The sequence below is a fragment of the Sinocyclocheilus rhinocerous genome, unplaced genomic scaffold, assembly GCF_001515625.1.
Source record: "Sinocyclocheilus rhinocerous isolate Xijiao unplaced genomic scaffold, SAMN03320098_v1.1 scaffold551, whole genome shotgun sequence".
NCBI lineage: Eukaryota > Metazoa > Chordata > Actinopteri > Cypriniformes > Cyprinidae > Sinocyclocheilus > Sinocyclocheilus rhinocerous.
In genome coordinates, this window is record NW_015624564.1 from 1,798,006 (window position 1) to 1,820,379 (window position 22,374).

Sequence of the window (22,374 nt, forward strand, 5' to 3'; positions counted from 1 at the left end):
AAAACAGTCAAAAAAAGTTCAAGACAAATATGTCAGTGGATTCTGATGTGACAGGACAACAGAAGATGGACTTTTTCACTGGAGGATGTCTTATTATGGATTATGGACTCGTATGTTGACCAGAAGCAATAGATTAAAGTTAAAAAGCCTTAATGATGGATTTGTTTCTTATAAATCACACAGCTATTCAATTCACATTTACATTAATTGATTCACTGGAGTTGTATTGTGGATTATTGTGATGTATTTATCAGCTGTTTCTACTCTCAGTCTGACGGCAGCCATTCACTGCAGATGATCCATTGGTGAGCAAGCGATGTAACGCTAAACTTCTCCAAATTTGTTGTTCCAATGATTAACACCTCCTAACCGCTAGTGAGTGGGGTTATATTTATAACTGTGGCCTTTGCACTTTTATTTTATTTCACATATAAACTTTACTGCTGATGCCAGGCACATCCCTTTTCCAGGCTCGAGGGTCCCACACAAGACTGGCCACACAGAACACACACAGTCCTGAAAGCATGACAGACAGCTCTGCTCACGTACTACTGTTACAAGTCCATCGCCTGAGGACGGAGCCTCAGACTCACACAAAAAGCTATCTGTCAGCCTCAGGCAAAAGATTCAGGACTGCTTAAAAGAACACAGTGGCAAAAAATAAATAAATAAATAAAAAAATAAATAAAAATTAAACAAGCTTAGCTTGCTGTGCAGGACAAGACATCCAAAGGGGAATGATTCTTTCTACAGCTGAAATAAGAAACTATTCCTACCAAGTTGTAAGGTAGAGACAAGCACTCTGCTGCGATACAACTGGCTGGACATGAACACCTAAAACATCATACACTCATTGAAAAAAGCTGTACAAAACTGAGGTAGTAACATTTCAAAAGGTATAGATTTGTAGCTTATTTATTAGCACCATATTAGTACCTATATGGTACATATTAACCCTTTTGAAAGGGTTCCGCCCCACTGACAACTTTTGTACCTTTTTTTTCCTGTGTGTACAATCAAACAACCCCCCTCTCTGCAAGTTAACTGTTAACTATGGAAGCTATATTATCTGTTAGCAATGGAGCTGTTAGCTATGGAAGCTATTTTTTATTTTATTTAAAAAAAAAATTTTATTCAAAATTGCGAGATGTTAACTCAGATTTGCGAGATATTAATTTTGAATTTTGAAGCCTATTTCCACCAAGGAATAAAAAAGGTAATTGCGATCTTTTTATCTCACAGTTCTAAGGTTTTTTTTTTCTTTTCTTGTGATTGTGAGTTTATATATCAAAATTCTGATTTTTCTTCTCAGAACTGCAAGTCTCACAATTCTGAGTTTATTTGCAAATTAACTTTTTTTGTTTGTTTTTGTTTTTTCCATGGCAGATATACAGTAAGCTTGCATAGTAGTTAGCATTTCTATTCATCTCAATGGAAGTTGTAGCAGATGCTAACAGGCCTTTCTTCAAACCCTCCCACTTTCCTCCACATGTTTGTTTTTTTCCCCTCACTAGAAGGATCAGACTTTCCCGGTCCAACCCCCATAGATGGAATGTTTTCGAGGGAATGCCAAACCACAGAATACAGCGGAGAGGGAAAAATGACGGCTGAGGAATCCACTGGATATTTAAACTGCGATGGGATACTTCACAGCAGCCCGCAGTCTTCAGAAGACTCTAAATGAACCTAAACTAAGGATAGACAAGAAGCGGTGGGCCTTGTTTTCCTAATAACAAGGATACGGCGAGGCTGTAATCTCAAGCATGTGCGACCTCTGACCCTTAACAACCCGCCAGCATTCTATGAATGTTGGTTGGGCCACAGTGAATGACCTGAGGTGCTCTGCCAATCAGCACAGACTCATTCAGCCAGTCACAACGCTTTGCGTTGCCTTCAACTAACATGTTCCAGAGAACAAGAATCCCACACAAAAATGCTAGAGCCACACCTCCCTTTAACACAGCACACTTAGACAATCCAGTGTGGTTAAAAAACATGTTTTATCTGACAGAGATATCCATAAGAAAATATTATACTGTCATGAGTACTGAAGAAGGTCTAGATGTTTTTATCCAACAGCTAGCTATAGCTACTTAGGCACTGTTGTACCAAACATGGTCAGGCTAAATCTGGTATATAATGCCCACTTTTAACAATCTAAATAATTTCAAATAGATAAAAACAAGTCCTGTTCTATATTGTTTTCCTTGCTGTTTTACTCAATAATGCCATATTACATAAGTATAACGAGCTGCAAACAGAAATTCAGACTGACTTTTAAACTCACAAAGGATGATTGGTGTTTTTCCACCATTTGACTGGATTTTACCTGCTGAGCTCTTTCCAACCTGGTGAGGTGATTCCTCACAATGGATCGACATCATGAATAAATCATAGCGAGTGCATTAATTAATTGATTCCATTCCCTGTGTGCGCCCAGACTAATGAGGAAACCCAACGGCAAACCAACAGCACACAGAGGCAGTGGTATCAGGTGACAGAGCTGAACCTGAGGTTCACAGATCGTCTCCAGCACGTCTGTGCAGCAGTCAGCCACTCATTGACATCTATAACAGCACAAAAAAAGCTTAAAGGAATATTCCACCCAAAAATGAAAATTTGCTGAAAATGTACTCACCCTCAGGCCATCCAAGATGTAGATGAGTTTCTTTCTTAATCAGAACAGATTTGGAGAAATGTAGCATTACATCACTTGCTCACCAGTGGATCCTCTGACGGCACCCATTCACTGAATTGAGCAAGTGATGTACTGCTTAATTTCTCCAAATCGAATTCTTCGAATTAAGAAACAAAGTCATCTACATATTGGATAGCCTGAACTATTCTATTCTTTTAATGGAAAGAATTTGTATCACTTTCTTCAATCTCTTTTCCAAAACAGGGAACAATAAGGAAACTGGATGGTTTGGGAAAAGAATCAGTCAGATTATGCCTAGTACATCAAAATCTTTCTTTAAAGGAAAGGAAAGGAAAGGAAAGGAAAGGAAAGTCCTATTTTCCATGATATGACCCCTTTAGGTCTAGACCTCTCCAATTAGCTCTGTTCTTCATGTCTGTCTGTGTCTCAGCCTCCTACTGGGCTACTGTTGTGTCCCGATCGACTTGCCTCGAAACCTTCCAGTAGCGCAGTCAGACCCTGCAGGTCACCATCACAATACAGGCCCGTCATTCAGTTCCACTGTACCAATTAGAGCTTGTCTCCTGCCTTGAGTCTGAGAATATCAGCACAGACTTTAGACCATTTGTAATATTCACACATGCATCGCACAAGGGTCTAGCTCATCCTAGCTTTTTCAAATGCTTGGTCGTCAAAGATCCTAAAAAGCCTGTGCGATCACACACTATAAACTTTCATTAAAAAACACAATTCACGTCCACATACTACAAAATGCAACTTTAAAATGCATACTGGTGGTTAAAAAGAAATTAATATCCAAGGCCAGTCTCTATACAACACTGTCGAATTTCAGTATTCAAAACAGTATTCAAAGTTGATATAAATGGAGTTTAGGAAAGGAAATCTCCACAGTTTGATTCAAAAGGCTCATTGAGAACTGGGCCGGCTCTTGCAGAGGGTCTGCTATTGCAAGGCTACCATGGCAACAAAGACTTGCTGTGTCATGCAGCCCTCAAAGGAAGGCAAAGCCAGACAACTGAATGTGATTATGTAATTAACCAGATGTGAAGAGGGGAGGGCGTAATCGGACGGGAATAATAATTTGAAAACAGACATTTTCAATTACAGCAAAGCAGATTAAAAGTGGCTGCACGTTAAAAGTCCAATTTTGCTCACCAGGTTTACATGTGAATTGAAATAGCAAGCCAAAAACGTATAAAATATATAACATATTAAAATACATAGGACCAGCTTAGAACATTAGAAATAAATAACTCTCTCTCTCTCTCTCTCTATATATATATATAAATTATTTGATCATTGTTAAAATAAACTCAAATAAAAAATTCAGTACAATAAATACTAGAAATGAGAATTAGAATTTGTGCATTAAAATAGGCCAATTTAATATACAAAATATATAAAAACAATTATATATATATATATATATATATATATATGTTTTATTTTAGACAATTTTATATTGTATATGTAATTTATCTCATTAATCTCATTTAAAAAGAATGAATATAGAAAATGTTATAAAATTTGTTAAAATAAAAATGTATATTAATTGTACAAAATGTATATACTTGTACACAATACAATATTTGTATGAATTTATTTTATTAAAATATATTTCAATTAAATCAAGTAGAATAAATGCTACAAATCGGATGCTATGGACAATTGTGAAAGGAAATCAGCATAATTGCCATGAAAATAAATGCAACAATGCAAAAAAATCTTAATGGTCCAGAAAATAGTCCTCATTTTCTTTGTTATTTTTTCTTTTGACTTTAGAAATACATCTAACCCTTACGGCAGACCACTTCAGCTTCTGTCGGATATGTCCAAATACAGATAAACATGTAGGTACAGTATAAACACCTTGAAGGTGGGTGGGACTCCTGCTGACTGACAGGAAGAATGGAGCTGATCACAAGGGCTTAGTCTTAATGCAGCATGTCAGAGGGGCCATCTGCACAGTCAGTGGGGGTTTTGGGAAGTACGGCAGTAGTGGACAAAGCAAACCTGCTCTTTCTTGCTCTCTTGTAGTAGCGCAGCATCCAAAGCAGCAGAGATCCTAAACATAAGGCTTAAAAGTTCAGAGCATCTACCTACTGTAGTACAGCAAACCTTTTTTCAAGTCATGGACCCTTTAAAAGCTACAAGAAACATCTATTTACCACCTCTTTTTCCTCTCTCTCTCCCATCTGTTCGCCTCAATGCCTCTCATACTCCAACTTTCTCAGTGTTTTTCCTACGTGTGAACTATACCGAGTGAGGGAGAGCGGGACAGTGAAGTAGAGACGAAGAGGAGGTCTGTGTAACCATATGCATGGATTCTGTTCATTCCACACCTATCCTGCATGACCAGACTCCATATAAGGGCCGCCGCATCTGCCAAAGAGCAGCGGCTCACAGTCCCGTGGTGAGAACGGATAAAAATATGATCTGTCGTCCCTGCATTCTTTCTTCCAGACTTTTACTACCTCTTCTCATGAGATGGCAGAGATAACAGTTTCTTTCCTTAATCAGCACAGAGTATGCGAGCAAACAATGGAAGACCAACTGGACATTTTGTTCCTTATTCTCCTGGTGGTTTTATAGACTCGAAGAGACTTCTTTAAGAGACTTAAAATAAAATTAAAACAGTTCTTGCAGAGACAAACTAGATATTTTTATTGCCATGATACCAATGTGATGTGAGTGATTGTCAGGACGTAGTTTTGTTCCGTGTCATTTTTAGCATGTTGGTATGTGGTTGCTACTGCTAGGGTATTCTTGGTCACTAGGCAAATCGCTGAGATCTGTTTTATTGTTCACAAGTAAAAATTGTGTGTATGATGATCATTTACAAAATAGCAAAAATCAAGCCATACAATTTAAGATATCATTCATGTCTGTAATAAAACAGTGTAGTTTTAAGTTGGCAATATGTAAAATTGTGTGTGTGTGCGTGTATGGTATGTATGTATGTATGTATATATATATATATATATATATGTTCAAGATTAAGATACCAAATATTAAAGTTAAATCTTGAATCTCTTAATCTTTAATATTTTGTTACAACATGTTGTTTAACATTTTGGGATTTTTGTTCTCCTGTCTAATATGGCACAGCATTACATACGGTCCTGCTCCATTATGATCCTACAGTGTAAACACACAGCATATTGTATGACACAGTCATTCTGCTGTGAGTAATGAGCTAATTATCTATTACATAATGAGTAAATACAGCCCACAAACCTTAATCGGGCCAAGCAGGACGACAGGAAGTATTGAATAAGAAAATCATGCTATTTTCAAGATATTTTCATGGTTCTTAGTCATTGAGCTCAACATGTGATGTTTACTTCCATCTGAGAGAGAGTGTGGAGCTTGATGACCCCTGACTCCACCCTTGACCATCTGCTACCCTTCTAGGTTACGTTTACTGTCATGACACAGCAAACAAACCCCTACACTATCTGTTCTCATCTCATCTGACTATGTGACTCAAACATTTCGGATTAGGAACAAACAGTCTGACCGGAACGGTGAATATTCGTGTGGGCGGAACTTGGCTGTGAAAAGTGACACTACTTGATAAGGAGATTGTGGGATTGGGGTGCGAATCTTTGGACCTTTTACAACACTACTACAGTAAGCACATCAGGAGCCGCGTCTGCCAACTGTTCTCACTTCCTCAGAGGGCAGATATATGCACTTACGGAAAACACACACAAATGAACACCCGATTGGCTTTGTTTGAAAGGATGCGCTCACATGAACATGTTTGCTAATGCTGGGAATGTCACGGCAGATGTTCACAATGCACTGGAAGTAAATGAGATTCATTTGAATCCAAATGAACAAAACAACATGTTCACATTTATGCACATCACAAATAAAAAAAAGGTATTTATTACAGAGAGAGTGACTGTCACAGTATACTGCAGGAAATAGAGATGCATGACACAGTATAATCTGTCATTTGTTTAATTATTAGTAAATAATACATATATGTTGGCTATATAATTGCATATTTAATTGAGCATGCTCATTTGCCCATTTTTTAATCGATCAATTGGTCATTTCTTTGAGAAAAATAAAAAAAATAAATACAGAAAAATACTGTGAAACCTTACTGCAATTAAGAATAATTGTTTTCTATTTCTATTCTTTTTTTAAACTATTAGTAAATATTGCATATATTTTGGCTATATAAATCACATATTTAAGTGTGCATGCTCATTTCTCCAATTTTTAATTGATGACTTGATCATTTATTTGAACAAAAATGCCATAAAATACAGTGAAAGCGTATTGCAATTTTCAATAACTGTTTTCTATATCTATTCTATAAAATTATTAGTAAATAAATATTATATATATATATTGGCAATATATTTAATAGTGAATGCTCATTTCCACAATTTTTACATTTAGATTACCTTTGTAATCATCTAATGTTTGCTCAATCTTTAAAAACACTAATAATTATTAACCCTGTTAAATATAATCTTTAGAAAATCTCAAATTAATTATCCATTTTCATACTGTATATTATAGTGTAATGTTCTGATGCCTAAATTCACTTTAAGCATTTAAAACAACTGATTAAAGTTTTTTTATTTTCTTTCATTTTATTTTGTTTAAGACAAATGAAAATGTATTTAGAAAAAAAATTAAAAATCTGCCATTTTTTACTATTTCAATAAAAATATTATTTAAAAAATTAGACCATTTTTTTTGTACTTAAATATAATCTTTAGAAAATCTCAAATTAATTATCCATTTTCATACTGTATATTATAGTGTAATGTTCTGATGCCTAAATTCACTTTAAGCATTTAAAACAACTGATTAAAGTTTTTTTATTTTCTTTCATATTATTTTGTTTAAGACAAATGAAAATGTATTTAGAAAAAAAATAAAAAATCTGCCATTTTTTACTATTTCAATAAAAATATTATTAAAAAAATTAGACAATTTTTTTTGTACTATCAGCCGAAAAGTCTTTTTAAAAATAATTATTAATAATTATTGTTTATCATATCAGACAGAATTTTATTATTCATGCATCCCTAAACGGAAGAGAGAGAAAGCGTGCTCACGAATCCAGTGAACTAGCATGTGGGCTGAATGAATGAAGAGAGAGATACGAGCAGAGGAGGCAAATGAATGAGAGTTGGCTGACTAAAGGGGTTTGCTGTATCATATCTCATAATTGAACAGGTCTCAAAGGAGCATTCAAGGCTCATTCCACTCATTCCTGCTCCTTTATCCCTCCTTTGAATGCCTCTCTCTCCTGAGAATTTGACGTGTTCATTTAACTGATCAAGGTTCTTTTGAATATTGATCTAGTTCATCTAGATAAACCCTCTCATGACAGAACCTGACTTCATCAGTCAAATGCTCCAGCTTACTTTACTAAGCAGACCGAGTGGGGTGTCATATGGGTTAAAACCCACCCATCTTGCACCGGATTACCCAAAAACGTCACCCAAGCCTCCATCAAACAGGCGGTGTGAATGAAAGGCATCAAAGGCAATGACGACGAGCCCCTCATTAGCCTCACGGTTCAGCCTAGGCAGAAGCAATGCAGGGCCAGAGTCACATGCAGCAAGACCATTTGAGTGTTAAAGGTCTCTGACATCCAACTGAGTTCAAAGTTAACTCTACAGACACTGTGGGATACAGACAGTCTTTCCTTAAAGTTGGCAGTTCTTTGCCAAATGTCAATGGTGAAAACTCAGGCTATGCCAGACTTGCATAGACTAGACTAAATACATAAAACCATCTTCCTGTTGAAAAGAGGTGGTGGTATAACGATAACAGTTAATGTCTATGCCACATGCTGTAGACTGCAGGCCCTAAAAATACATGGGAAAATGCTAAATTACAGCTTACACCAGAGCTAAAATCCAGCACGAATGAAGGAGAATAAAACGGCAAAAGTCAGGATGGGCATGTGTTAAACTATGGCCTGCAGAAGAGAAATGGATGTTTTAAAATGCTATATTAGTCTACAATAAAAGTCAGATTGAAAGGAAAAGAGCAGGAATCTGCAGCTAAGTCATATAGACTTTGTTGAATAGTTGTCCATTTTATGCAAAAACAAAAAAGATCCACTTATCTAGTGAACCAAACAAACTGCTTTGATTCAGCTTCATTCGAGATGTCTGATGGCTCTCGGCAAGCCATTTCCGAAAACAACACTAAAAGACAAATAGAGCTATTTCTTAAATGCCTTGTACTGATGTTCTTCAGTAATCAGATCCAATCTGCAATACATTTTTTTTCTCAGTGCCAGGTGCACCGTTTCGTATCATAGCGTTTCAGCAGATGAAGCCCTTTCGCTACTGAACACTGCAGTATTATGACCAGTATATTCCAGCTTACAGAAGAGAAGAGAAACCATATTTAGACACTTAACTGACCAACATCTAAGTAAGAAAAAAACGAGATTAGAAAAAAAGCAACATTTAGGGATGCATGACATGTTGGTTAATTGTAAATTGAATGTAATTTAATGTATATTTAATTGTTCATGCTCATTTCCATTTTGCCAATGTCTAAAACTTTTAAATCTTTTCATTTACTTAATCTTTAAAAACCCTAATTTAAGAGCACTGTTAAAGGTAATCTTTAGCAAATCTCAAAATGAACGTTCACTTAAATTTAGTGGTTTATTTGTCATTTATTTACTGGCCATAGTTTGAAAATAATTATGGCTTATCAGCCAGAATTTTAATATCCATGCATCCCTACCAATATTGTTTTTCCTACCAATATTGTTTTTTATTTTATAAGGTGCAAGCATAAAAGTTATCAAAACTAAGGCTACATTATTTCCTGCCAAATATTCTGATTCACGCAGAGATGTGTCACATTACAGAAATAAAATGCATTGTGAATATGTCTTAAATCCACGTAAACCTCCTCTCACCTGGTTCTCCTCCTGGACGACTCTGTACTGCTCTTTCCACACAGTGATCTTCGACACCTCGTCCTTGCGCAGGGCACGCTCTTTTTTCAGCTCAGGGCTCCAGAAGGTCTTAATGGAGTTCATGGAAGAGCTGAGTTTGCTCTCCTTCACATCCACCTCCTTCCGCAGAAGCTCGTTCTCCCTAAGCACCTCCTTGAGCTGGGCCTGCAGGTCCATGATGGTGTTGTCCCGCGCCTGGCGCAGCGAATGAGGCACAGTGGACGCAAGGGTGGAAGGCATATGGTGGTCTCCGAAAGCGATAGCATCGGTGGAAATGGAGCCGGGAGCCCCGGTGGAGATATTCGGGCTGGATCCCATGACAGTCGTGCGGACGCCGTAAGGCACCCGTCCTCCCGAGCGGCCCAGCGTCATGGTGCTCTTCGGCAGGTCCGGGCCGGACGCCACCACCTCGTTGTCACTCAGGTACATGGGGCCGGATGTCTAGTGAACCAAACAAACTGCTTTGATTCAGCTTCATTCGAGATGTCTGATGGCTCTCGGCAAGCCATTTCCGAAAACAACACTAAAAGACAAATAGAGCTATTTCTTAAATGCCTTGTACTGATGTTCTTCAGTAATCAGATCCAATCTGCAATACATTTTTTTTCTCAGTGCCAGGTGCACCGTTTCGTATCATAGCGTTTCAGCAGATGAAGCCCTTTCGCTACTGAACACTGCAGTATTATGACCAGTATATTCCAGCTTACAGAAGTGAAGAGAAACCATATTTAGACACTTAACTGACCTACATCTAAGTAAGAAAAAAACGAGATTAGAAAAAAAGCAACATTTAGGGATGCATGACATGTTGGTTAATTGTAAATTGAATGTAATTTAATGTATATTTAATTGTTCATGCTCATTTCCATTTTGCCAATGTCTAAAACTTTTAAATCTTTTCATTTACTTAATCTTTAAAAACCCTAATTTAAGAGCACTGTTAAAGGTAATCTTTAGCAAATCTCAAAATGAACGTTCACTTAAATTTAGTGGTTTATTTGTCATTTATTTACTGGCCATAGCTTGAAAATAATTATGGCTTATCAGCCAGAATTTTAATATCCATGCATCCCTACCAATATTGTTTTTCCAACCAATATTGTTTTTTATTTTATAAGGTGCAAGCATAAAAGTCATCAAAACTAAGGCTACATTATTTCCTGCCAAATATTCTGATTCACGCAGAGATGTGTCACATTACAGAAATAAAATGCATTGTGAATATGTCTTAAATCCACGTAAACCTCCTCTCACCTGGTTCTCCTCCTGGACGACTCTGTACTGCTCTTTCCACACAGTGATCTTCGACACCTCGTCCTTGCGCAGGGCACGCTCTTTTTTCAGCTCAGGGCTCCAGAAGGTCTTAATGGAGTTCATGGAAGAGCTGAGTTTGCTCTCCTTCATATCCACCTCCTTCCGCAGAAGCTCGTTCTCCCTAAGCACCTCCTTGAGCTGGGCCTGCAGGTCCATGATGGTGTTGTCCCGCGCCTGGCGCAGCGAATGAGGCACAGTGGACGCAAGGGTGGAAGGCATATGGTGGTCTCCGAAAGCGATAGCATCGGTGGAAATGGAGCCGGGAGCCCCGGTGGAGATATTCGGGCTGGATCCCATGACAGTCGTGCGGACGCCGTAAGGCACCCGTCCTCCCGAGCGGCCCAGCGTCATGGTGCTCTTCGGCAGGTCCGGGCCGGACGCCACCACCTCGTTGTCACTCAGGTACATGGGGCCGGATGTGGCATAGGCAGCGTTGAAAGACTGGATGTTCTCCATGGAAAGGGTTTTACCACCTGGACCTCCTGCGCCGGCTCCACTGCCCCCTGTGCTGTTGGTGCGGCGGTGGCCCAGACGGGGCGAGCGAGGGAGATGGGGCGAGCGGCCGGGACTCTGATTGCTCCCACCACTGTGGTTGCCCTCCACTTTGCCCACGGATCGGGCACTACCGTACATGGCGGTTTTGACTGGAGAAGGGCAAGAGTGAAGAGAAAAGGACGATATGGACTAATTAGATGATTTCTGTAAATCTTGAAGGGTCTGTGATCTACTTTTGGCTTATTTTAAGCATTCAAAGATGCAGATGTTTCATTTTCACCATGTGTTGAAGAGTGCCTGGTTTTATCCGTTTAATCTGGTCATGTTATATTCCTGCAACAGAGTGAGAGATAGAGACAGAGTTAAAACAATTCATGTCACATTTTCATTGAGATAGCAGCGCTCATGCAGAGTTTTCCCTGGCGTCTGCTGCCTTGCACTCTTCTCAGAGAGGAAATAGTAGTACAGATGTTTCATTTTCACCATATGATTCTGGGTGTTGAAGAGTGGCTGGTTTTATCCGTTTAATCTGGTCATGTTATATTCCTGCAACAGAGTGAGAGATAGAGACAGAGTTAAAACAATTCATGTCACATTTTCATTGAGATAGCAGCGCTCATGCAGAGTTTTCCCTGGCGTCTGCTGCCTTGCACTCTTCTCAAGAGAGATAGAGACAGAGTTAAAACCATTCATGTCACATTTTCATTGATAGCAGCGCTCATGCAGAGTTTTCCCTGGCGTCTGCTGCCTTGCACTCTTCTCAGAGAGGAAATAGTAGTATAATAGGCTAATGAACAGGTCTGGCACACTGTATGCTTTAACCTCCTTCGCTGGACTCTATGTAGGTAACTCACATGCCACACTGTATTTACTTTAGCTCTGTGGCTTCTGTCCAATACCCATGCTGCACTCTCAGCTCTACGTCTCTCTTCATCTTCTCCACACAGTCTTTTCCTCTGCCTTCTTCATCAGTGGCAACTTGCTTTAACATTTGACAGCTTTCATATAAATAGTAGCTGAGATGATATCATGCAAACTTATTTTATGAGTATGAATGACACAACAGTCGGCATTCTGAATCTCTGATGGTAACCAAGACATGAATACTATTGTTCAAAAATAGATTTTTTTTCTAATATTTATATATCTTTTAGTTTAGATATTTTCAGATGCAGTGCTTCAATTAGCATGCTAACAGTGTGCTGTGGTTTACCTGTTGTCATCCCCTTTAGCACATTGCATCTACAGAAATAATTATTTATGACTTCCTTAAGAATGATTAGCTGAATAGTCATTAATTAATTTGAATTTCAAAATATAATTTTTTAAATAAAATATTTAAAATAAGCTATTTTTTTCTAACTTTTTTAAACACTGATCGTGTAACCTGAAAAAAACTGCTTGCTTGATTCGAGTCTCGTGAGGTTTTCTCAGAGACTGTAGCACCTCTTTACGGGCAGATTACTTCAGTATAACACCTGGATATATGCGTAACACCCGCAGTTGAACCATGGCAGACATTATGTGCTTCATTACAGAAGGAAATAAAATACCAACACAGACAATGTAATGCCTGTGCTATTGCTGTATTAATCAAAACAAAGCCAATAAGAAAGATTAGCTGAATAGTCATTAATTCATTTGAATTTAAAAATATAATTTTTTTAATAAAATATTAATTTTTTTTTAAATAAGCTGTTTTTTTCTAACTTTTTTTAAAACACTGATCATGTAACCTGAAAAAAGTCGAGTCTCGTGAGGTTTTCTCAGAGACTGTGGCACCTCTTTACGGGCAGATTACTTCACACTGTTAGCGATTTCTGTAAATTACACAGTATTTAACTGTAATATGAACTGTGGCAGACATTATGTGCTTCATTACAGAAGGAAATAAAATACCAACACAGACAATGTAATGCCTGTGCTATTGCTGTATTAATCAAAACAAAGCCATTGAGGGGGTTGTGAAACCAAATCTCTAATCACACATGAACACAGCTACGTGCTCGTTCAGAGAGAAGAACTGTTTATTTGAGTCCAGCCACAAGCACAAAGCCATTGAGGGGGTTGTGAAACCAAATCTCTAATCACACATGAACACAGCTACATGCTCGTTCAGAGAGAAGAACTGTTTATTTGAGTCCAGCCACAAGCGGCAGCTGCCTTTTGTCTTGTGTGTTTATCCCTGATGAAATACTTCATTGTCTCTTGTAAAACACATCTTTGTTTTGTAGCAATACTAGGTCACATGGGACTCATACATGATCTCTTCTATAAATGCTATTTTATCACTAAATTTAACTCATTTTAAGGCAAAGGGAAGTGGTATAGACTGTTCAATTCATCTGGTTTTTAAGTTCTAGATTATAAACCCATAATATTTGCCACAAATGCAGCTTAAGAGAAATTTACTGAGAAGAGGCTGGCAGTGGACACTGGAGCCGTGTTTTGGTCCATCCCAAAAGCCAGGAAAATGCTCAGTGAGGCTGCGATCATGCCCAAGCCAACGTACTTGCACTCTCTCATCAGGAAAGAATCTAACATCAGAGCCACAATGTGTCTCAATGGAGTAAATCTACATGAAAATATACCCAACGTGAAATATGTCGACCGCAGACTCCCTTCAGAGTGAAACTTTGCGCTGGAACTGGACTGTCAAACACATACACAAACATGTCATACAGAACATGATACAAAGAATACAGATTAAAGAATTAAAACAGTCCAGTCTCATGGAGGAACAGTTTGCAGAAGCTGTGATAGACTCAAGTAGAGAACGGAGCCGGCTACTGATAAGATGCAGAGGGGGCAGCGAGACCACAGATCTCCTTCCTCTGCTGCTTATGAACGGAAGCCAAATCATTAAATAAGTGGGCATCTCTAACCCCGTCACATTCCCTGAAGCTGAGACAACATGTTTTAAATGCCTGCACTTATCTCACTTATGTAACGGTCTTTTTTATGCATTAATCATCCTAGTCCTAAAATATACATGTAATATGTAGATATAATCAACAACTGAAGATTTGACATTTTAACTGCTCAAATCAGCAGAGCATAAGCGCAGCATGACAAAAACACATATTCATTGCAGTGAGGGCAAGACAGAACAGGGCATAATGCTTCAGCTAAACAGGGCAGATCTGAGGAGATCAAGACAACTAGACTCAAGAGAGAGTCATTCAGAAATAATGGGAATGTATCACACGTGTGAGAGGCGGGGCAGAGTTGAAACTGGGGTTGGCAGTCGCTTAGGGACCAACAACACACTACGAAATTTGTACGCCACACCATTTCTACAGTGCATGAATTATCAATAATTTTTTTACTTATTACCTAATTATTAAGAACACTCATTTTAAAGTTACAGCCTAAAAAATTATACTTAATCTTAAATTAAATAATGTAAACTAAGCGAATAATGGCACTGTTTATTATGGGGTGAACTGTTCCTTTAAGAACTATGGCAGACCTCACCATCTGGTTTGCCCCGGGCAGTTGGATTACACCTGGACAGTGGACACCTCAAGAAAAGGTACCCTCCCTCCATTTCTTTATCTCTCAATCCCTCCTTCCAGCCATATCTCTTTCCATTACAGCAATCTGCTCTGCTCTTCAACGGGAATTTTCACAAAGTAATGCTGCCTCATGGAACAGTAAGTTTCCATTACATTTGGCCTAAATCCTCACACATAAAAATAGGCCAAAACCAATGTTTACTATAATCGCTCACAGAACTGGAAACATTCTAAATCCAGGTAACTGTGGGAACATAAATCAGATATCTGACAGATATGCAACCTGAGGATCTTATTCCTAATATGGTAAAGGATGAGACGGGTGACATAACTCAATAAGCAGCCAAAGAAAACATGTTATATCTCTGCAAAACTTCCGATATTGATATCTAGAGACCCAGTGGAGGTTGATGGTCAATATAATGCAGATATTTAGGCCTACATAATATAATTAAATGGAAGAAAATGAGATTTACTGAAAAGAAAAATTATTAGCAGCAAAGATGAACTGTTTTTTCTATGACTCGTTCCACAATTTTTGTCCAATTCTTCCCAAATTTTATCCGGACCTTGCAACGTTGCAATGTTTGCACACTGTATAAAATTATTTTTAAAGACAAAAAATAAAACAATGATTATTTGAGTATGTTTTACAAGAAAATACTATTTCAGTCTTTTTACTTCAAAATTTCAAATTTACTTCCATGAAAAAGAAACTACTAGCAATTTCTGAGAGAAAATGGTTTCAAGTAAATCCCATCACTGCAAAAAAAAATTGCACCTATTTCAACAGAAATAATGGGAAACTTAAGTTCAGTTGCTGCCTTAATTTAAAATATAATCAACTTGGTTGTGCAAGTAATTTCAACTTGCATTAAAGATTTCAAGATTTCAATTTAATGTAAAATTTCAAATTACATTAAACTGACTTATTTCATACAAATTATAAAAAAAGTTGAAATTGCTCAACTTATTTTGATGAATTAAAGTAATGTAAAAATTAGGTGCCCATGACTTACTAACCATTTCATTTTTTTTTTGAACATACACTATTGCTTAGTTTTTAAAATTAGAAACAAATTGCCAGTTTTTACGCATTATTTACTCAAAATTCAGTGCAGAAAAAAATGTATAGTTTCTTATCTGTTGACAAGACTGTCGGTAGAGTTTGGAACTGATTCACGGAGTAGCACTTCTGTAAATCAGCTAAGAGGTTTTCTGGAGGATGAAGGAAATAGAAGAGGTGAAGCATTTCAAAATGTTCTTTAGAGAATCACCAAGGGTAGAAGATCCACCAACCTCCTCTGATACGGGATCTAAATAGAAGCTCTGCAAGGCCAAAGTAGCCGCAGGCTGTTTTCACACTGTTCGAGTTTGATTCCGTCTTCCTCCACCTGCCTTGACTCTTTCACATTGCATTATTTGGCTCAGAATCATGTTGGTTTTGTGTTATCAATTGTATGATAAATCAGTGATATTTTAGTAACATTGAAATACTATTTACTAGATTATAATACTATTACAGTTTTTTTATATTTTGAATTAGTTTTTATTTTTTATGTTTTCTGTATTTTCATTTTAATCTCAGTTAAAGTTTTAGTCATTTTATTGTATATTTCTATATTGTATAATAACAGAATAATTATTTAACAGAATCTCTACCACTAAAGTGTTTCCCACATTACACATTTCTATTTCTCATACCCACAGCTTTAGAGCTAAAAGCCAAAGATGTTGTTACAAACTCTTCATCAAACACATAATTCCTCTGAGACTCTGGATCAACGAATCAATTCTCATCTCCAGTCCTGACCTGCTAGCATGAAACGAGAGAACCGTTGTTGAATGTGCATTTTTTTCTGGCCTGACAGGTTCTCGTCCCCTGTCTGTCTGTCTGTCTGTTTGTGAGAGTTAATTAGGTCAAAGATGGGCTGCCCGCACCAGACATGCTAAACCACACGAGGGACTCAGGAGGATCAGAATCCTGCTGGGCTCTTTCTATCTGGACAGCTTGATTCTGGCCTGCTCAGCACAGTCATTGAGTTGCTGTTGCATTTGTAGGTGTAGGTGTCATTGTGAAAGACGTCATGAAAGTGCGGTCGCTGAGATGTGTGCTACTAGGAGCAGCAGAGGACACACAACTGAGGAGACATCGCACATGAAAATCATGCCACTGCTTTCATTAGCATGCTGTGCTAATGATAATTCATATTATAATGATGCCCATGTTATGGCCGATGCCGATAAGCATAATTACTTTTATTTTGGCCAATAATCAATAAAAGCCAAATATTAAAATTCTATTAAATACAATTTTGTCTAAATAAGTTCAAAATAAAACACACACACACAAATAAATTTATAAATAAATAAATCATTTTAAAAGTTTCAAGTAAATTTAGGCATCACAACATTATAATGTGAATTATAAAAATTTGATATTATATTTAAGTGTTATTAAATTATTAGTGTTTATAAAGATTAACTTCAACAAGTGAGTGTTAGATGATGGCAAAAGCAACCTAAAAATGTAAAAATATATGAAATTATATTAGATATTTAATAGTAAAAATGGAAATGGGAATGAGCATTCACATTTTAGATTGCATTTGCCATCATCTGACACTCACTTGTTGAAGTTAATCTTTATAAAGAAATTAATTAAATAACACTAAAATATAGGCCTAATCTTTATTGAATCTGAAAATGAATATCAATTTTTCCTTTTTTCATCATATTATAATGCTGTGATGCCTAAATTCACTTGTAGCTTTTAAAATGACTGATATGATTTTTAATATATTATTTATATTAGATATTTAATTGTTAATGCTTAACTGATATTTAAAAAAAATAATAATAATAAAAAAATCAAATCATTTTGAAAGCTACAAGTGAATTTAGGCATTATAACAATAATGTGCAGTATGAAAAATTGATATTCATTCTGATTACATTAAAGTGCATTATCAAATTATTAGTGGTTATAAAGATTAACTTAAGTGAGTGTTAGACTGACAAATATCTCATATCAACAGATACATTAAAAAAAAAAGTCTAATAAAATTTAAACGAAGTTTTTTTTTTTAATCTTAAAAAATAAAGATGTCATGTTCATTTACATTTTAACTAAAAACATGGCACAAGCATCACATTATGAGGCACTAAGGACTTAAAATCTGGATGCACCCTTAAACCCCATCCTGCATCGCACCACAGCTTCACCATTTCAAAAAGTGTTTCTCTTAACACACCAGATTGCATAACACATCCACATATCCAAAAGTAAAAATACATTTTTCATCGACTTCAAACCACCAAAAGAACAACACCTTCCCCTTTGAGAAATGAAAGCATGCTGGTACACGCTGACACAAGACAAACTTTCCTGCATGTCTCAGTGTCCAAGAACCAGTCACCTCCCTGTATTTCTCATGTAGAACACCATCCAGAGATGAAATAAAAATGAGGACCAGGCCAGGTCTTACAAAAGAGAAGATAGCTCAGTCGTATACACCCTAATCTCAGCAGTTTATCTTGATAATATGTCTCAATATATTTAAACAAACATCTTTGCTTTTGCCACTAACCATTTTTATCTACTAAAAATGAACAAATGGTTTTAGGCAGTGCTTAGATCTTCTTTTCAGTCACCCTCATCACCAAACAACAGACAGCAGGTATGATCAAAACCAAGAGTCTATCACAGTTCCTGGGAAATTTCCAGTTCTGAGAAGATACAGACACAAACCCTGGAGGCCAGAAGATATGCACCCCTTAAAAAATTCTGATAAATACAAAATCAAAATACAAAAAAATAAATCATAAAAAAAAAAATCATAAATAATACAAAATAAATACATTTTTTAAAATTACAATTAAAATAAATAAATTTGTGATCAGTCACCCTACACTATAGATACAGATTTCAGTATTCGTCAATTTAAAAAAAAAATGCTAGTCAAGCATGTTTGTTCGTGTATGAGTTCACACCGGGTCGGCATGATTACACTAATCCTTCTATATCAGTAAGACCTCGATTCCAGCTTCCTGACACAAGCTGCCCAATAAAAAAAAAAAAATCATAAATAATACAAAATAAATACATTTTTTAAAATTACAATTAAAATAAATACATTTGTGATCAGTCACCCTACACTATAGATACAGATTTCAGTATTCGTCAATTTAAAAAAAAAATGCTAGTCAAGCATGTTTGTTCGTGTATGAGTTCACACCGGGTCGGCATGATTACACTAATCCTTCTATATCAGTAAGACCTCGATTCCAGCTTCCTGACACAAGCTGCCCAGTCAAACCATGACAAACACAGATACACAGGATTGATCCAGCAGATTGAACATATAGACCTAATGTTGCAACTGAAGAATCCTGCTGAGATCCACACAACAGAGAAAGCAAGAAAGCACATGCTCAGCATGGTTATCAAATCACTATTAGTCTATTCTGCTGACAATATTCATAGCAAAATGTGATATATCATGTGATTAGACCTGGGGGAACATTAAAACAACCACAAAAACAACCTTCCTAAAACAAGGATCAGCCACACAACTTAAAGCACTGATGTGAAAGACACCTGTTGGATCACTAGATAATATATATTATTGATATTTCTTGTATTCATAAGACATGAACACCTCTAACATCCAAATAATCTTTAAACAAAAAAAAATGTTGTCAGATTTTGTTTTGTACTGTAATTTACAACCAGCATCAATTAAAAGGTCTGAGTACTCAAAAATGCTTTCCATTTAGAATTTTTATTAAATTAAAAAATATATTTTTTAAATATTTAATACAGGAGTACAAATATTCCATGTGTCATCTATAATATGAGCTAATAAAAACAGAATTGTAACAAACATCACATTATGAAGACATCAATTTTTAATATTACAGCATAAATACACATAATAACATAATATATAAATATATATTTTGTTAAATTAAATATTGTGGTTAAAAATGTTAAGGGAGGGGCTCTTGGATCCTTTTCAGAGGAGCCAATCAAATTATTCTAAACGAGAATCAGTCGGGAACGAGACTCGATTGAACTACCTGCAGGGTCCCTATAACAACATTCTCTGCTTTTAAACAAAACTGTTGTGTTTGAGGGTTTGTTTTGCTCAGAAATAAACAACTTCTCAGTTTGCAATTAGGGTAAATATTTCCCCAGCGGGGAGATACTTTGTGTCTGTTCTAAAGAAGGCATATTTTGTAACCGATACATATTTTCCTGCTGACGTCACAGAGAGTGGGGAGATACTTTGTAACAATTCGCGGATATTTATTAACCGCCTCGCGGACGCTTTAAATCTGTTCTACGAGGGAAATAAGCAAAGAAATCACGAATGAAAGTCTGAAATGCACATGCATGCAGTCGCAGGGCTTGACATCGCCTGGGCTGAAGCTTTGGACTGATTCGCAGAGGTTTTTACCACACAATAGTGTCCAGATTGCCTCACTATAGCTGTTTATGTCGAATCATAAACTCGCCACTGGAACGAGACTCCTCTCTTACACGGAATATGTGTGTATTTTTTCTTCTTTCCCCTCCTCCTGTTCCTCCATTGCTTACTGGCGCAACAGCGTTTCATTTGAACAGTCTCTCGTGCGCATATTGTGAAATATCAGCTTTGCCTTCCTTCTAGTTTGGCTGGGCGCTCACGAACGTATATAGACCGTTAGTGTGCAATATACAGACATTTCTCCACATAATCCCACACTATCAATGGGCTGTGTCCGAGCAGTTCAGACTCTTCAGCAGAGAAAAATCACTTTCAAAAGCTCCTTACCTTCTTTCACAAGAGGTTAGTCCGGTTTGGTGAGATGGCTGTGCCTGTATCTATTGTTGTAGACGGGCCGTTATCACTTTGAGAGCTGATAACCGCGGGGAAAGCCCTGTTTTACAGTACTTCTGTCGTTTTCTCCCTCTCTTTGCCAGATCTACGAGCCAGGGCGCTTCAAGTGACGTAGCGAACCGGGATGCGCGCGCCCTGTGTGTATATATATATATATATATATGTGTGTTGGTGAATTGCTGGTGATGTTTTTCATTTGAAAGTTGTTGTGGATTAAAATAATCTGGTAATGATTAAATGTAAATGTAAACAGACTAAACAACATCCATTCTGTTCAGACGTACCAATCATCACATCTTCAAATGTTCAGCACTGGAGATTGGAGCTGTATTTGGGGTTTGACTGATATTACTTGCTTGTGTAACTGAAGCATGACTGCAGGAAAAGGACTCACAGACCCAGACCACACTGATCAGGTTCAGGGTGTTAAGTTCCCTTACCCAAGAACATTTGATAAAATTAGGCTCTAGTCTCATTCCTTTTAACTATGTGATGCGTTATCAGATCAGCATTATCAGGAAATTACATCATTATTCTTACTGAAAGCCTTTTCAAACCAATTCCATTTACATTAATACTTAAACTGTACTGTATAATCTTGATATATTATTATTATTATTAATGCTTTAGTTACTGTAGGTCAAACCACAAGTCAAATTTACTTATCACTTTGAGAGCTGATAACCGCGGGGAAAGCCCTGTTTTACAGTACTTCTGTCGTTTTCTCCCTCTCTTTGCCAGATCTACGAGCCAGGGCGCTTCAAGTGACGTAGCGAACCGGGATGCGCGCGCCCTGACACTGGCCTCCATGACCGTCGTGACGTGCACGAGCTCTTCTGCGAGGTGGCAGCACGCAGAGGGGGATATGCTGGTTATATACAGTGGGGTTCAAATGTATCAGCTAATATTTATTTATTTATTTATTTAAGAAGTAGTTGACATTTTATAGCAGTTAGTTCACATGTATTTATATTTATTTTTTAGATATTTAAATTTTAATAAAATAATTAAAATTAATAATTAAAATAATAAATTGTAATATTTATATTTTATATTTGCATTTTTTTTTTCAAGAATTTCAAGAAATTTTTTTATTTCTTGACATGACAACTATATTTATTATTTTCAATTTTTATTTCTATGATACCATTACTATTCTGTGATACCATAATATAATAATATTACAAATAATTTGATAGTGCTGAAGATTTCTTTTACTCTTAAACTCATTCACTCTTTTAATCCTTTCAATCCTTAACAGTTACAATAATTATATTAGTGACTTGCTGGGGATGTTTTTCATTTTGACAGTTGTTGTGGAATAAAAGAATCTGGTAATGATTAAATGTAAATGTCAACAGACTAAACAACATCCATTCTGTTCAGATTTACCCATCATCACATCTTCAGATATTCTCTATATGTTGAGCACTGGAGACTGGCGCTGTATACCAACACGATGGAGACCTCCTCCAGCATTGGTCTTCTGGGTGTAATTTGGGGTTTGAATGATATCACTTGCTTGTGTAACTGAAGCATGAC

General features: G+C 36.8%; 1 protein-coding gene across 3 annotated transcripts in view; it reads right to left on the bottom strand.

Annotated features, from left to right (window-relative positions):
- The window catches only part of LOC107743718 (ELKS/Rab6-interacting/CAST family member 1-like), a 187,293-nt gene extending 175,535 nt beyond the window's left edge, over positions 1-11,758 (bottom strand). For 2 of the 3 annotated variants that reach the window (XM_016557127.1, XM_016557119.1), the window contains exon 1: positions 10,875-11,758. In XM_016557127.1, coding sequence (XP_016412613.1) covers positions 10,875-11,567 — 693 coding nt within the window. In that variant the 5' untranslated portion in view covers positions 11,568-11,758. Of the gene's footprint in view, positions 1-9,581; positions 10,060-10,874 lie in introns of all 3 variants that reach the window. The other variant, XM_016557114.1, reaches the window with a different exon arrangement.
- Between the last annotated feature and the right edge of the window lie 10,616 nt (positions 11,759-22,374).